The sequence below is a fragment of the Naegleria lovaniensis genome (assembly GCF_003324165.1).
Source record: "Naegleria lovaniensis strain ATCC 30569 chromosome Unknown tig018, whole genome shotgun sequence".
NCBI classification, from domain to species: Eukaryota; Heterolobosea; class Eutetramitea; order Acrasida; family Naegleriidae; genus Naegleria; species Naegleria lovaniensis.
In genome coordinates this window covers 583,788-599,090 of record NW_025407839.1, presented here as the reverse complement: position 1 = coordinate 599,090, position 15,303 = coordinate 583,788, and the positions used below count along the sequence as shown (strand labels likewise).

General features: G+C 37.7%; 7 protein-coding genes across 7 annotated transcripts; 1 reads left to right on the top strand and 6 right to left on the bottom strand.

The window, feature by feature from the left end:
* Positions 1-550: 550 nt before the first annotated feature.
* Positions 551-1,624, top strand: C9374_003198 (uncharacterized protein; the record flags this gene model as incomplete). Its single annotated transcript, XM_044692699.1, has 1 exon — positions 551-1,624. One exon carries the CDS (start codon positions 551-553, stop codon positions 1,622-1,624), a length of 1,074 nt encoding a protein of 357 aa, XP_044550042.1.
* A 247-nt stretch (positions 1,625-1,871) lies between these two features.
* On the bottom strand, positions 1,872-6,208 carry C9374_003197 (uncharacterized protein; the record flags this gene model as incomplete). The annotated part of the gene is made up of 7 exons (XM_044692698.1): positions 1,872-3,895; positions 3,968-4,218; positions 4,328-4,935; positions 5,011-5,283; positions 5,359-5,558; positions 5,639-5,887; positions 5,977-6,208. The coding sequence occupies 7 exons, from the start codon at positions 6,206-6,208 to the stop codon at positions 1,872-1,874; spliced, it is 3,837 nt and encodes a 1,278-aa protein (XP_044550041.1).
* Positions 6,209-6,562: 354 nt separating this feature from the next.
* C9374_003196 (uncharacterized protein) lies at positions 6,563-8,006 on the bottom strand (the record flags this gene model as incomplete). The annotated part of the gene is made up of 2 exons (XM_044692697.1): positions 6,563-7,418; positions 7,558-8,006. 2 exons carry the CDS (start codon positions 8,004-8,006, stop codon positions 6,563-6,565), a joined length of 1,305 nt encoding a protein of 434 aa, XP_044550040.1.
* A 57-nt stretch (positions 8,007-8,063) lies between these two features.
* C9374_003195 (uncharacterized protein) lies at positions 8,064-9,008 on the bottom strand (the record flags this gene model as incomplete). Its single annotated transcript, XM_044692696.1, has 1 exon — positions 8,064-9,008. One exon carries the CDS (start codon positions 9,006-9,008, stop codon positions 8,064-8,066), a length of 945 nt encoding a protein of 314 aa, XP_044550039.1.
* Positions 9,009-9,125: 117 nt separating this feature from the next.
* C9374_003194 (uncharacterized protein) lies at positions 9,126-9,560 on the bottom strand (the record flags this gene model as incomplete). The annotated part of the gene is made up of 1 exon (XM_044692695.1): positions 9,126-9,560. One exon carries the CDS (start codon positions 9,558-9,560, stop codon positions 9,126-9,128), a length of 435 nt encoding a protein of 144 aa, XP_044550038.1.
* Positions 9,561-9,926: 366 nt separating this feature from the next.
* On the bottom strand, positions 9,927-11,865 carry C9374_003193 (uncharacterized protein; the record flags this gene model as incomplete). The annotated part of the gene is made up of 3 exons (XM_044692694.1): positions 9,927-11,249; positions 11,293-11,579; positions 11,685-11,865. The coding sequence occupies 3 exons, from the start codon at positions 11,863-11,865 to the stop codon at positions 9,927-9,929; spliced, it is 1,791 nt and encodes a 596-aa protein (XP_044550037.1).
* A 136-nt stretch (positions 11,866-12,001) lies between these two features.
* Positions 12,002-15,241, bottom strand: C9374_003192 (uncharacterized protein; the record flags this gene model as incomplete). Its single annotated transcript, XM_044692693.1, has 1 exon — positions 12,002-15,241. One exon carries the CDS (start codon positions 15,239-15,241, stop codon positions 12,002-12,004), a length of 3,240 nt encoding a protein of 1,079 aa, XP_044550036.1.
* Positions 15,242-15,303: the final 62 nt, after the last annotated feature.

The window sequence follows — 15,303 nt, the reverse complement described above, 5'->3', positions numbered from 1 at the left end:
AAAGAATGTCGTGGACTGTCATTACCAAAATTGTATGCACACCAAATCCAACATCTAATGAGGAAATTTAAATAGATCGGATTTTGGGATTGGATTGACTGAAAGTTCAAAATAAACGCTGGAGCAATCCGATCCAATCCTTCGATCCTGGTTAATTAAATTACCTCAATACAGTAGTCAGGTCAGGCATGATGATATGTACTAAAATTAATCAACTACCTGAGTCAAAAATACAGAAATAAGAGAAGGCCAATCACATTCTGCTTGACATGCTCAAGTTCATTCCTTCACAACGAAGGTACATGTCAAATGTGCTTAAAACCTTAATAATTGTTATTCCACCGTCAGCGCCCTTTATTTTAGAGAAGCGGTCATTGGCAGTAACCTAATGCAACGAATCAGTTGCTTAACTTTCCAAAGATCAGAATACAACATACATGAGTGCACGCTTTGTTCACCAAATTTGTCCTTTTCTCTCTTATTGAAGACAGAAACATGCTCTTGTCGCACTTCAGTTCCGTTTGTCACTTTCAAAAAAAAACATTAAAACATGTTCATTCGTTGCTGTCGAGATTGCCAAGAAGAAGAGGTAGAAGTGGAAGCTAACCACACCTGTCAGACCTGTTCTTGTCATTTGTGCGATTTTCACTCCAAAATACATGTAAGAAAAAACAAAAATCATCAAATCACTACTCACTCTCAAGATGGTGATTCGGTTGGTTCCTCTTTGACCTTAAAGAAGTGTAACCAACATCAGTCAGAGATCAACTGTTTTTGTCGGGATTGTGAACAATTAGTTTGCTCGTTGTGTGCTGTTTCCCAACATGTAAAGCATAACGTCTTTCTTATTGAATGTATTGTACAAGAAGAAAGAAAGATTGTGAAGGATCAACTCGATCGTCATTTGAAACAACGTGACGAATGGATGAAACAAAATTCCATTTCTGAACAAGTGTTGCAAAAGGAATTGGGTCTCATTGAAAATACAGGAACGGATCTGAAAAACAAAATTAATACCTTGTTTGAGCAACTGATCGACCAGTTGTACCAGAGAAGAGATGTATTGCTGAAGAAGGTGGACAGTGAATGCACAGAAAGCACTCAGTTAGTGCGAAAGGTTATGATTCAAATGGAAGAACGAATTGCTTTGGAAAATGCATTCTCTGACATTTCAACCATGCATGGCAATGAATTATTGGACAAGAAAGTGGGCTTGTTGAAAAATTCAACGAAATTATTCAATGAAATGACTTCACAGTTGGAGAATGTAAATCTTCACAAAGTCCATAACATCTGTCTCGAGAGAACTGAAAACCGTTTTTATAAGGATGTGGTATTTGCCGTTAACCAATTAGGAACTGTGAACAAGTACTATGATAAAACACAAGTTTCGGTAGACGAATTGCAAGAACCTATTCAGAAATCAGAAATTCAAAAATCTTCATTCAGTGAGACATATGCTGAAAGTGAAATGGATGATGTAAACCAACCTCCAAAGCAAAGTGAGTACTCGATCAGTCAAGATGATAATGTCTTATTAAGACATTATGAAGAAGAAGCTTCTTCCCAAAAGAAAGGCGGAAGGCGTCGTAACAAGCGCAAAAAAGCTTCGTCCCAAAGATAACAGGAGGCAATAGAATCTATTTAAAATTTTACCAAATGTAAATGATGTTAGATGTTTTGTTTGGGTAACATGGATGTTCCTTAATGGACTCCCTACGTACCTAGCAGCCTGAATACAATATAAAAATACATCAGTGGATCCAGAATCAATCTTTCTTGAACTTTTTCGGCTTCTAAAGCGAGATGAAACGTTAACAAAACTAAGGCCTTACTATTTATTGATACTTCTCAGCATTCACCTGTGAAAGTTACAATTTTCTAATTCCGAGAGGATCTGGATCAGGATTCACTGTGCTTCCACAAGTTGGTTTGGTTCCCCATCGTTGAATATCACTGCTCGTGATGTATCTGGTTGTGGCTTCCGTATTCACTTCTCCCAAGAATCTCATGTTATCAATAATCAATTCTCTTGCCTTGGATGTGTCTCCCAAGTAGAAGCTCAAACGATGAATATTTTGAACCTTTTCTGGGAATTGAATATCAGAAATTGGAATTCTAACTCTGGTAAATCTTGTGGAATCAATCTTAAAGTGTTGAGTGTAATTGACTCCAACTGTGATTCTTGAAAAATCAATCACCTTATTGGAAGTAGCGTTGTAATAACCGAAATTAATTCTCAAATCTGGAGTTCCAGTGTTGTTGGTGGACTTGACAAAGAATTCAAAATATTTGAAATAGGTGCTGTCAATGTAGAGTTTTTTGCCAATTTTGTTGAATGACACACTTCCTTTCTTGATTTTCATGTATGCAGAGGAGGTACCACAAGCTGCTGGAGTGTAATTGCCATTAAAAACTGTCAAAGTGTCATCCGATGGATTTTGGTAAGTGTAGGGACTCCATTCTGAACTGAAAGAAGTTAAATCTTGATAAATATTGACCAACGAAGAAGAGTTCTTCAATGACAAGCTGTCACATGGTTTGACAGCTGAAATGGCAGGTGGCAATTGACAGATGAAGGAAGCAGTGGCATTGTTACAATAGAGTTGAGCTCTCAAATGACCAGTTGGATTCTCAGAAGTAGAAACCTTGACAAACATTTCTCCTTTAAGGAGAGAATTCCATTCATCGTACGATAACATCAAACTGAATCTGGATTGAGAGTATGCAGAAATTCTTGCCATTGGTTGTGAAATGGTTGCAACAGTTCCAAGGGCTCCAGTTCCAATTTCAATGGAAGTAGCAATACTACTCAGAGTGTGTTGTAATGTGAAATCCAAAGTTCGTTGATTGTAATTCAAGAAGGCATAGACATTTCCAGAACCTGCTTTAGAACCTGCAGCAAGACTTTTCACAGCTGCTTGTTGACATGTTTCGAGTCTTCCAACAAAGGTGTCTTCTCTCATTTGTGACTTGTAAGTAGATCGGGCGTTGAGTGGATTTGCAAACTTTTTAGGAGCACAATTATTCTTTGGACATTTGGCAACGACGGAAATGACGCCAGCTCCATAATAATCCACAAAGTTGTAAAGTTCCTTAAAGGATGACTTGGAATTATGATTTTGAACCTTGAGATAGAGATGTTCAGTAGAAGCGTCATAGTAATACAAATTCTTTGGATCATTGATGACATTTGCCAATGACGACGTTCTTGTCATGTTCGTGACCACTGAATTAACGTTCATGGTAATAGCAAATTGAGTATTATTAGGATATTGAATAGCAACGAGAATCCAATCACCAGAATAAGAAGAGTCCAAGAAGAAGGTCAAATTATTTGGAGTTGGAATATCATAGGGCCAACGAATGGCATAGAATCCACGAGAAATGACATTTGCTTGTTGATAATAATTGGTTTGTGAAAGAGCTCCCTTAATGTTTGTGAATCGATCACGCAGCAAATCCCACAAAATCAATCGATCGACCTTGAGATTGGCATTCCTAATCTCTGGATGATCCACACCATTGCTACCAGTGGTGTTGAGATTGGTAATATTTGGATTAATGACTCTGAACTGAGCATAACTTTCACCAAAGAATGGACACACGTATTCAGACCATTCATATTTTGGAGTACACTTGTCAAAATACATGGTTGTATCGTTACCAGTAATCCAAGCACCTGGAGAGACACTTGTAATGGAGCCATCCATATCCATGATTGCTGTGGCTCTGTGGTTATCATAGGGAGAAGAGTTGAATACGTAGAATCGATTGGAATTCACAAATTTAAGATCAGTATATCTGTTTCTTGTTTGATGTTTGAAATATTGAAGAAGTTGAGTAAGAGCACCCGAGTAGTGATATTGATCAGGAATAAAGTTGATAAAAGTAACTGAATGTATGTGAAATTTAAAGTGTCAATTCGGTGATGAATCAATGCATATGAAATTCATATCACACTTACCATTTCTAATATAATTTGGACCACCATTATCATAGGTCATATAACCAGAGACAATATCCTTGCTACTTGGAGCATATTGGAAATGTCTACTTCTTCCACCGAGATCGACTTTGGAACGATACGCCAATCCAACATTATCAGAAAAACCAATAATGGTAGAATCAAAGAGACTGTTAGGACCTGGTGGAGTGATGAAACCATTCTTGTTATCAGAGAGATAGACATTTCTGAAGGTCAAAGCTCCTCTTGCCCTGTTAATTATCATTTGAATGTTGATGAACCAAATGGTGTGAATTGTGTGAATTGTGTAAAAATCAAACAATAAGCAAAAACTCTCAACACCTTCTTGTAAGAACTTACCAAACACCATGAACACGATTCTTATAGGCTGTGAAATGAGTATAGAGTGCCTCATATCCTGCTGGAGGATAATAACCTGCTAGTTCTGAAGTTCCATCTGGTTTCTCCATATCATCAATATGAAGTCCATTTCCATTCGAACTGTGAGCCACATTGTAATCGAACGGCTTGGGAGGAGCAGTTCTTGGATTAATACTTCCAGGTGCATAACGATTAGCACTCAAACCAGTTGGGAAGGTTGGCATGGTAAACCAAAAACCAAATCTTCCTCCAACTGCATGGTTTCCAATAAAAGTATTATTTGGATTGGTAATCCAAAAGATACTGACATCAGCATCGGATGGAATCAATACTCGATCTGTGTTTTCACGAGCGACTGGTTTGGCACGAATACCCAAGTTATTGATGAATTCGTTTCCAATTTCAGAACCGTCTTCTAAAAAGTAGGTATGACCAAAAGCATCAAAACAAACGTTGTTTTGAAGCAAAATGTAATTGGTGTCGTGAACGGCATAACATCTTTGATAACTGTGATGGACAGTGCAATCTTTGACAAAGAAATCACGACCGAATGGAGCACTGGCAGCTTGATTTTGAAGTAAGTGGAACTGGGTGTGTTCGATGTGTATTTGATTCATTGTAAAGTGTGAAAAAATCAAAAGTTGGAATGACAACAAACTTACATGGAGAGAATAACGACCCATTAAACCTTGTTGGCCGAAACGAGTAATTTCCAAACCTTGAACCTTAAAATATTGAACAGAACGAATAATCATGTGACCACCAAATTGTGTCTTCTCGCTCGACTCATCTCCTTGAAAGACAATTCTACGAGTCAACAAACCAACTTCAGCTCTTACTTTTCCATCAGCACTCGCAAAGTGAGTGTAATTTAAAGGACGATCTAAAACAATGGTTTTACCACCGTTCAAAATTTGAGTAACGACACGTTCTTCCTATTAAAGGTGCGAATTGAGAAAATAGTTGAAATCATCATCGCCTTAACGGATTCAGAAGATGAATAAACTTACGTTTTGATCTGGGAAAGGTTCTCCACGTGCCCAATTCAATGATGCATTGGTCACTGTTCGATAGTTGTAAAGCTCACCAAAATCTGTCGAAGCAATGACAATGGAATCACCAACTCTCCATTTCACAGAATCTCTCAATTGTAAAGTATTCGTTCCATTCTTTGCAGTACTCACAATTTCGGTCCAACTCGTACCGTTCACTGTTTGGATAAACAAATCCGAATCGTTGTTTCAAAAAGAATTTTGTACAACAACTCAATCAGAGAGAACAAACACTTACCTTGTCCATATATTTGAACTCTGGAACCAGATAGGAAAGCAATACCTTTGGATCCCAATTTACCACCATCAAATGGATCAGCACCAAGATCATTTACTGAAGAATTGACACGATCTCCAAAGAATGTAACAACAATCTTGCTTGAAAGTGGACATGTTGCGCTTCCCATCACAAAACTGGCATTGGACTCGACTCGAATGAAAGAAACATTTAAACTCAAATTCACGTTATCAAAAATTAAGGAACCACCTGTGTAGGGGGAGCAGTTCGAGTTTGTCATTTAGGCACATATGTGTTATTATTAATAACATGATCAAAATTAGGTGAAAAAAACTTACCTGACGCAACCGTAATGGAACGAAGACGCACAGTGGGAGAAGAACTGATTTTCACAGGTTGTTTCACAACAACGTTTGAATTGGCAACATTAGCTCCTGCGAGTGTTGCAAAATTGACCAAACCAGCTTGTTGGTGAGGACATTGAGCTGAAACAGCTGACAATAGCATCAGGATGCTCAAACAAAGAGCAGCCATGCCAAGAGTTAGCATGTGATGACGAGTGTTACTCATTTTGTCTTTGTGCTAACAACAATTTTTTTGAATTGCTAAACTTGAGCAGCTTCCAGGTCTGTTCGTATTTGAAGGATTTTGGGTAGTGCTGATTTGTGACAAGGACTCGCCAAACCAGTTTATCCTGTTTCAAGTCCTCCTTGTGAACTGAAGCTGGGTTGGCTCTACATTTCATTACAATAGTAGGGCAGAAAGTGCACTGACAGAATACCTTCAATTACCTAGAACGTAGCAATGATTCGTCCGGATCACTAGTGGTTTGGTGTCCCAAAATGTCGAAAGTGACAAACCAGTTCGATAATTCTTCAATTTGGAGCTTCGCTGGGTGCCGACAGCCTTTATTCATTTGCCTTATTAAAGAGTTATAGTGATATGATCGCCATAAAATCGTTTGAGAGAGCCAACAACATTTTGCAGCACTGTATTTTCTTCTTTCTTGGTCGCACTACCTTGGCTGTTGGATTGGCTGCTCGAACTGTAAGTAACACCTGCTCCAGTTAGATCAATCGAACGAAGATTGTCACAAGCGAGACTTAGGTTTTTCAAATTTTCACACCAGTTCAATTGAAGTTTAGTGAGCTGAGGGCATGAAATGAATGGTTTGGAGATGAACTTGCAATTAATAATTTTGATTTCCTCCAAAGTGTTGCTTTGAATGACAGGATTCTGCAAAGGTTCACATTCAGTAAGGAAGAGCTTTTTCAATGCCCCGTATTTTCTTTTCCTGAAATTCACATGAATATCAAAGATGCTGTCATCATCATTCCTTGCAGGTTTGTCTCCGTTGGCAATTTCTTCATCTTGAGTATTAAAACTTCTATTCAAGTCTTCAAGTTCTTCCACCAACAATGGTTTCAAGGTATTTAACAATGCAAGATCGGAAACATTGGCACATTTAAATAAAACTAATTTTTCGAGTTTTGGAACGTTGGCAAGTTTCAATCCGCCATCACCCAGCGAACAATCATAAAACTCGAGTGAAAGTAATTCTTTGAGAGCTCTCACTTCAATAGACGTAAATGTACATGAACTGAAACGAAGATATTTCAACTGTTGAATTGGAGATTTTTCTTGAAGAATGGTGGATGATGGTGATGGTGTTGTTGGATTTTGAAACGTTCCAGAATTTAGTAATTTTCTATCAACTAGAGAGGGAGAGTCAAGTCCACATTCCCGAATGTGCAAGTCATATAAATTGGGAGGTAACTTTCTATTGGTTTTAAAAAATTATTGTTAAGATGGTTTGTGATGATGATAACAGATATGATTATCGGAGTGTATGAAAATATTGCCAAAGAACGGTTGATGATTGGTAAACACAAGTTGCTGACAATAATTGGAAAACTTACTCTAAAAGACTGCTCAAACATAAATCATTAAACCACTCCAATCCGTCCAGAGAGAGAGTTTTCATTCTAGGAAATCTATTCACAATTTCAATGAGTTGAGTTACATCTTCCGATACTCCATTTCCGCTACTCAAATTCATTTCATCACAATCCAACACTAATTCCTCAACACTATCCATACAGGCTCTATATAGTTTCTTTGAAACCAATGCCACATTTAACAACAAATCTTCAACCGGAAGAAACGACAGCAAATGCAACATTGGGTGTTTATGAGAAATATCGGATGATTGTTGATAAGAAGCAAGCATTCCACTTAATGAAAAATCAGTAAAAGAAATCACCGTTGTAGGTGCCGATGATGATGAGCCATTACTGGCGTGGTGTTTGGTCTTTTTTTGACTCGATTCAAGAGAGGACGTGGAATTTTCTTCGAAGGTTCGTTTCATTTTTTTCTGGAATTAAAATTTTGTAAAAGTGGCCTTAACACGAGGTGCAATCACAGCTCAAACAATGAATTCATTCTTAAAATCTGAAAAGAATTGCTCTGCAGATCTTGGTTCCTTTCCTGTAACAATTTTGAAATCTCCATGCACATTTGCTGTAATTCCATTCACTTTGTACATTTGAAACAATTTCACAAGCATCCACATGACAAAGGATGGCATGTTCATTTGTTGAAGATTATTGGCAAAGACATCTTCTGGAATGGGTACATGCTTTACCTCGGCACCGATTGCTTTGGACATGATTTGTGCCAATTGATCGTAATTGAGTGACTGAGGTCCAGTGATATTGTAGGTCTGATTGGCATGTTTCTCTACAGGCTCAATCAACACAACAGCAGCTAAATCGCCAATATCCCTCACATCGACATGAGAGATTTGATAAGGAACAGAACGATCGCTCATAGGTCGATAGAAGGCTCCTTGAGATTTGATCACAGCCAAATCTTGAGAAATAAAATTCTGTAAAAACAAGTTGGGCCTCAGAATGACCAATTTCACTTCTGTGTTGTCCACCAAATGTTGAATGGCTCTCTCCGAGTCATTGTGCCATCTCATCAGACAATTGATATCTCTATCGTAGGAGCTTCCCAATGCAGACACTCGTATGATTTGTTTCAAAGTTGTACAGTATTTCACTGCCAAATGAACGAACCCAGACTCGATCTTGGCTTGCCACGGAGAGGAAATAGTGAGAAGGAATAATCTCTCAACGTTGGAAAATAGATCATCGACCCGAACCTTCTCTAGATCATTCAAATCTCCAACCACATACGAGAATTGTATATTTTCGAATTGATCCAGCAGGGAGCGAGCTTTTTCTTCGTTCCGAACTAAAAGTCTCACTTGAATTTTCTCTCCTTTCAAGAATGAAGCTTGATCGTTGAGAGCTCGGATAACCTCACGACCAACTGTGCCCGTAGCACCACTCATCAAGATGACCATTTTTTAAAAAGTTCATGAAACACAAAATAGAACCTTATTTTCTGATATGAAATAAACTCGAGCTCGAATTATTGATATTCACAACAAATATTGGTGACAAGATGCTGAAAATTTAATTTAGTGTTCTTGTTGTTCACCAATTTTGTTCTTGATGGATTGAGCAATTCTGTTACCTTTGGAAATGGCAATAAATCCACGATTGAGTGTATGTGCTCCGGAGCCGTCGTTGGACTCTAGAATAATGTGACATCCATTTTCACCATTAACAGTCGAAGTAGGATCAACTTCAACTTGAATATCCGCAATCGAATCGTATGAGTATTCCATTGTAGAGGAACAGCATGAATTGAGTAAACTACCATAATTGTGCACAATTAATTCTCTCTTGTTGTCATCAAATTGAAAATCAGTTGATTTTTGAAGCAGAGCAACGGTCAAGAATGGGCAGCCAAGGCAAGGACATAAAAAACAACAGACACACCCAACCATACCGAAAATGTTTGCTAAAGTGTTGGGTTCCGCTTTGATTGTGGAATGACCAGTGCCTGTCATTTTGTATACGTGCTGAATTGAGCGCCCTGATAAGAAGAATGTGAAATATTTTTTTGTCGTTTGGTATGTTTGTGTCTGAACTTTGAGCTCATGCTTAAATATTTTTGGAAGAAGCTGAACACGTACTGCCGCCCCATCACAAACCAAGTTCAAGGTTTGTACGTTTTCTAAAGGAAATAAGCTGCAGCTCCTAAGCAGCAGAAAATGGTACATTACGCTCCTCATACATTCACTAGTGATTGGTCTGCGCTCTTTCTAATTCAACTCCTAGATCTAAAAGCGTCCCAACAACCAATTGACATAAGAAGCGTGATGTCTTCTCGAGTCATCATTGAATTCAATACACAACTGCATTTAGGTTGATAATTATTTCTTCACTTTTTTCTTGGACATTTCTTGCAAATCTGACGGACTCAAAGAAACAAGCTTGGCCACAGAAAGCGATCCATCCAATAATTGTGACACAATATGCTTGTTTTTGAGCAACTTTACAATCGCAGCAGCATGATCGCCATTCGAAAACTCAGGGTTTGGTCTCTTGAGAATTGCTTTTTCTATTTCGCTCGCTAATTTTTTGTTTTTTCGATCATCAATGTCGTGGATAGCCATTGCTTCTGAAAGTTTTTTGCGTCGTGTAGTTCTTACTTTGTCGCTAGGAATATCGTGTTGGGAATCTTCTTTTTTTTCTGGTTCTTTTCTTTCTCTGCCTCTCTTTTTTGAAGAGCTTGTGCGCTCATTCGCAGTGCTGGTAGATTTTTTAGATTTCTTAGTAGGCGGTGAGCTGTCACTTTCTTCCTCTTCCTCGTCATCCGTATTTGGTACGCTATCTAGCTCAACGCTTTCTTGAGAATCGTTTTCTTCCGCTTGCTGCAGTTTTTTCCTTTTTTCCAGTTTAGAAGGGCAGTCCGCACATACAAACAGTTCTTGGGTTCCATAAATCTCAAATGGCGAGACATTGTCTTGAGGAAAATCTTGTTTAACACCTTTGTCCAGTTGTAGTCTATAAAAGCACACTGAACATAATTGACGTTTACCACATTCCTTGCAAGTTACGAGTTCTGGTCTATGTGTATTGCAAACATTACACACAGTACAAGGCGAAAAGAAGGGATCTCTGTCACCGCTATCTGACAATTCTCCTTGATCTGCCTCTTCTCTTGCTGCAGTACATAACCGTTCAATATAGGGAACTACTAAGGGATTGATTTGAGGCTTGCGTTTCGCCAAATTGGTGTTAAGAGGTTTGATTTTTGGTAATTCTTTTTTCACCTTGATGCCCTGGGTTGTTTGTTCTTGTGCTAGGAGTCGAAGTCTCTCCTGACTCTCTCTTTCCAGTTGTTCTTTTAGTTCCAATTCTCTTTTTTCTCTCTGAATTTTTTCTAATTTTTCTCTTTCCTCTCTTTCTAGACGTTCTCTCTCAATTTTTTCTAATTTTTCTTTTTCTTCTCGTTCTGCTTTTTCTTTTTCTGCTGTCAACTTTTCTCTGAATTCTTTTGCAAATTTTGTACTCGACAATCGACTATGCCCAAATTCCACTTGCTGGCAGTTATTTAAAATAAAAGTTGCGTGTTCCAACACCTGCGATTCCTCAATGCCATTACGCTCTTTCAAAAGAGAAATAATAGAAGAATACCCACAGTCAATGTTCTCCACAATAATGTCATGCAAATTCAACCAAAGGTCACATTTCTTCAAAACAATAAATATTCTCTCCATTGCAAAAACTCCTTACCTTAAGAAAAGGGTCATATATAGGCTTGTATTTCTTGCTTGGGTTCATTAATTTGAACCAACCATTTGCGTTTTCAAACCATATTCCTCGTGACTCTTTTGAATAATCAAACACCCACCGAATACTGTCTTCACAAAATAAATAATACATCCTATTTTCAGGCTTTTCTAACAACGATTCATCCTTTGTTTGTATGTACTGTTTTGCGTCACTGCATGTTACTATAAATCCTGTGAAACAGAGTTGCATTTCATCTTGTGATTCCACTCTAACCAAGTTGATGTCGTCTGATGTAAATTCAATGCATCGGAATTGTTATTAATTTTGTTAAATAATTATTATTAAATAATAAATACAATATTATTTTCCTACAAATCCTTAAGTAAACTCACCATCACAGGCCCTGGTTTCGTCTCGAACGTTTCCAATGGTAGTGGGATCCCTTCCGATACTTCTCGCTTCAAATCTATCCAAATAGGACAATGGCTTCTTTGTTCCCGAAGAAAAATCTACTTCACGATATCCTCCAGGTATTTCGGAATCCAATATTAGGGATGGTTCCGATGAAGACATCTGTGTAATGTGATATTACTATTCTAAAACAGCAAGATGGCAGTGGTAATAGACGTTTTGGCAATGTTTGATATTTTTTATGCGTTTTTGATAATTGAGGAGGCTTGAGCATCCACTGAATACAAACCTAACAGCCTCACATCTCAAAAGAAAATACCAAGTCTTGGAAAGTGTAATTTTCAGAAGAAATTAAGGGCCCATGAAGCGAACTGGACACTATTTTCCACTTGGAATAGGCTTTGAGGGGAGACTTGTCCAAAATGACAGTTATTTTACGTATTCTTAAATGTCTTGAACCTTTTTGAAGTTTTGATAACTTGTAGTAATTGCTGTCGTAGTGCTCGTCTTTGGGTTCTCTACGAATTTGGAGAAAAACAAGTTGTGACGTGTTGGGACAGAATTTAAGGAGAGAACGGCAATAGCATCCAATGTTGGAATCCTCGAAAGGTTCTTCAATACTTAATTTTCGCCAAAATAAAGTATACAAGTTCAATTCCCAAATGAATGGATATTCAGTGACTTTGGTACTGCTGTGAACACCACCACAAATAAATAGTGAATCTTGTGATTGAATCGATGTCATGTGATAGACAGATGGTCCCTCATTTCTCGTTTCAATATATTTCCATTCTAGTGTTCTTAAATTAAGGGAAAATAAGTTATTCATGGAGCTGTACTTTTTTTGTTGAGGATCGTAGGACAATCCTCCATACAATATCAACGTATCTTTTCCATAAATATGAGAAACATGATGGCATAATGAAAGTGTATAGATGAAAGGTTCTTGATCCTCGAGTTCAACTTTCAGTAATCTTCTATCTTTCAACGAATATATAAGTATAGATTTTGTTGTCTTTAACTCCATATTCTGACTCTGTTCACAACCTCCGTGCATGATGATAAACTTATCCATATAGAGACTGCATGAACAATGAAGAGCAATGTCGCTAAACGTAGCTCTTTGAAGCCTATTGTTGAAAAAGTGACTTCGCCATTCGGGTACTGTGAAAAATTCACTCTCTCCAAAATCAAATGAGGTGTCTATGATTTCCTGTCCCACAGCCTCAATCAGGCGTGCATGTGTATCAAAGAGCTCAATGATCATTTGATCCAAATTAATGACCATGTGTCGGAACGGCGATGAGTTTTCATAGCATGTAAATCGAATAATCTTGGAAAATTGAAGGGATTTGTTGAGTCTTGTAGCAATGTCAAACTTCTCTCTGGTATTATATTGGTAGACAATGCCTATCGTAGAAGGTCGATTCGAATGGTATTGAATTTCAAAGCATTGAGGCTGTCGTTTTTCAGGACACATACTGTTCACAAAAAAGCTGTCGTCGTCACTATCTGTGGTGAGAGAGCCATCAAATAGATGGATACTTTGTTGAAGTTCAATCAAATCATGGGACGGTATTGATTTAAATTCAAAAGCTCGTGACTTTTCAAAATAGCACAAGGTATCATTGCCAATGAATCCTCCATAGTGTCCTCCACGTGCACTACTTAGTACACTTTGGCCGTTGATGGAAATTACCTTCAATTTTAGTTTTAGGTATCCTAGGGAAAAGACAATATCATGCCCAATTTCAAAGTAATGATAATGATAGAAATAATAAATATATCCAAGTAATGTACTGAAAGAAACTGCAGAGCCACTTAAATCATCTAATTTAAAAGTAATAGTTTGAAGAGATCGAAAACACTTCTCGCTGTACAATGGTAACTCCTTGGAAATGGTGTATGTTTTGAAATCGTAGTGAGGGTGGCTATAGTATGGGTTACTTTTGTCTCTAATTTCACAATTAATTTCATCATTGGTTTTTTCTCGGCATTTTGATGGATCCATAAAGAAGAATCGAACAGGTATTTCTTGACCAATCCCAACACCACATGTTTGTCTTTGATATTTTCCTATGAGTATCTTATCTTCGTCCATATCTCGTAGTATCACTCTGTACAGTACTGAACTTGGAAAGATTCTTGCATAGAGAACTAAATTTTGAGTATCTGTGTGGCTTAGTTGATTTGTCTCTATCAGCGACGTGCTGCAAAAAGCACAATCAAACTTGGCATCACTCGTATGTGAAAGGGGAGCAATTTTCATCAATAATGTAGGTTGTTCCTTGAAAATAACCTCACGATCTAGGAAATTCTTATTTGGTTGTGAAATGACAATGTCTACAGCAGTATTAGAAGTGATAACACCAAAATGGGCAATCTCGTTGCGTGCAAAATACAAGTTGCTCACAAAAAACTCAACACAGCTCTTAGTCTTTTTAGAGTGCTTGTTCATGGAGGAATAATCCAATCCAATGGTTTGGTTTTTTCCAAAGATATGTCCAATGTAATTGACCTTGACAAAGTTTGAAAATTGTTCTTTAAGTGTATTCTCATCGAGTTTTGAATTAAGTGAGTTATTTCTGAGTTTTAGTAGACCAATGATATCCTCTTCATACTTGACAGTAAAAACAATGCTCTCCAAAACTGCAACTTTGGTTCTGTTTCCGAATGTAAATGAGTAAAAGTCTGGGCACAATCTCTCTTCTACATCCCACTCTAGATATGAAGACTCTATTGTTACTTCATCAAATTCATCAACTTCGAGAGATTCTCGTTGAAAGAAATTCAAAGCAATTGTTTTCATATTTTTCTTCATAAAAGACTTTTTCTTTTTCGAATTCGCTGCTTCATATTGTTCAGGTAAACAATGATAGACATATCTTTTCCCTCGTGAAGAGAGTAATAAATAAATAATTTCTTGTCGAGAAGGATTAGAAGAAAATGTGACGGACTCCACTGAATATCGTTCATAGAATGCTTGCTTTCTCAACTCATGAAATAATTTCTCTGAGACGTAAACTCTATTTCCTTTCACCATGGACTCGAGGCTAATTTTTCGAACCGAGAGTTTCCGTATTGCAACCGGATTTCCCTTGGTATTTGCCTCCTTGTCCAGCAATGTATTATCAGACATCAATAATGGATCATCGATAAATTCTTGTTCCGAATAACTATCAATGGGTCGTTCTTCTCGCACTCGGACCTTCTCGTTGAAGCGAACATGTTTATGTTCATGATCCGAGTCATCACCTCCACTACTGCTGCGGTTACTTCCATGACTATCATACGATGAATCATTGAGTAAAAGATCGCCATCATCATCGCTCCAATTTTCGTCTTTCATTTCATCAACAAATACAACTCTTCTTCTCCGATTTTGTGTTGTTGTTGGAGATGATGAATTTGAAGTATTATTGCTATTACTACCACTACTAAAAACGTCCGCAGAAAATTGGCTACTAGAAGCCACAGAAGAGTTGGAGGTTGATGGCACCGATGACTCGTTTTCTATTATCGGGCGATCATTTTGCATTTTTTATTTGTGGGCTACTGAAATGACGGATCATGGCAGTTAGTTGGAGATGTGTGTGTGAA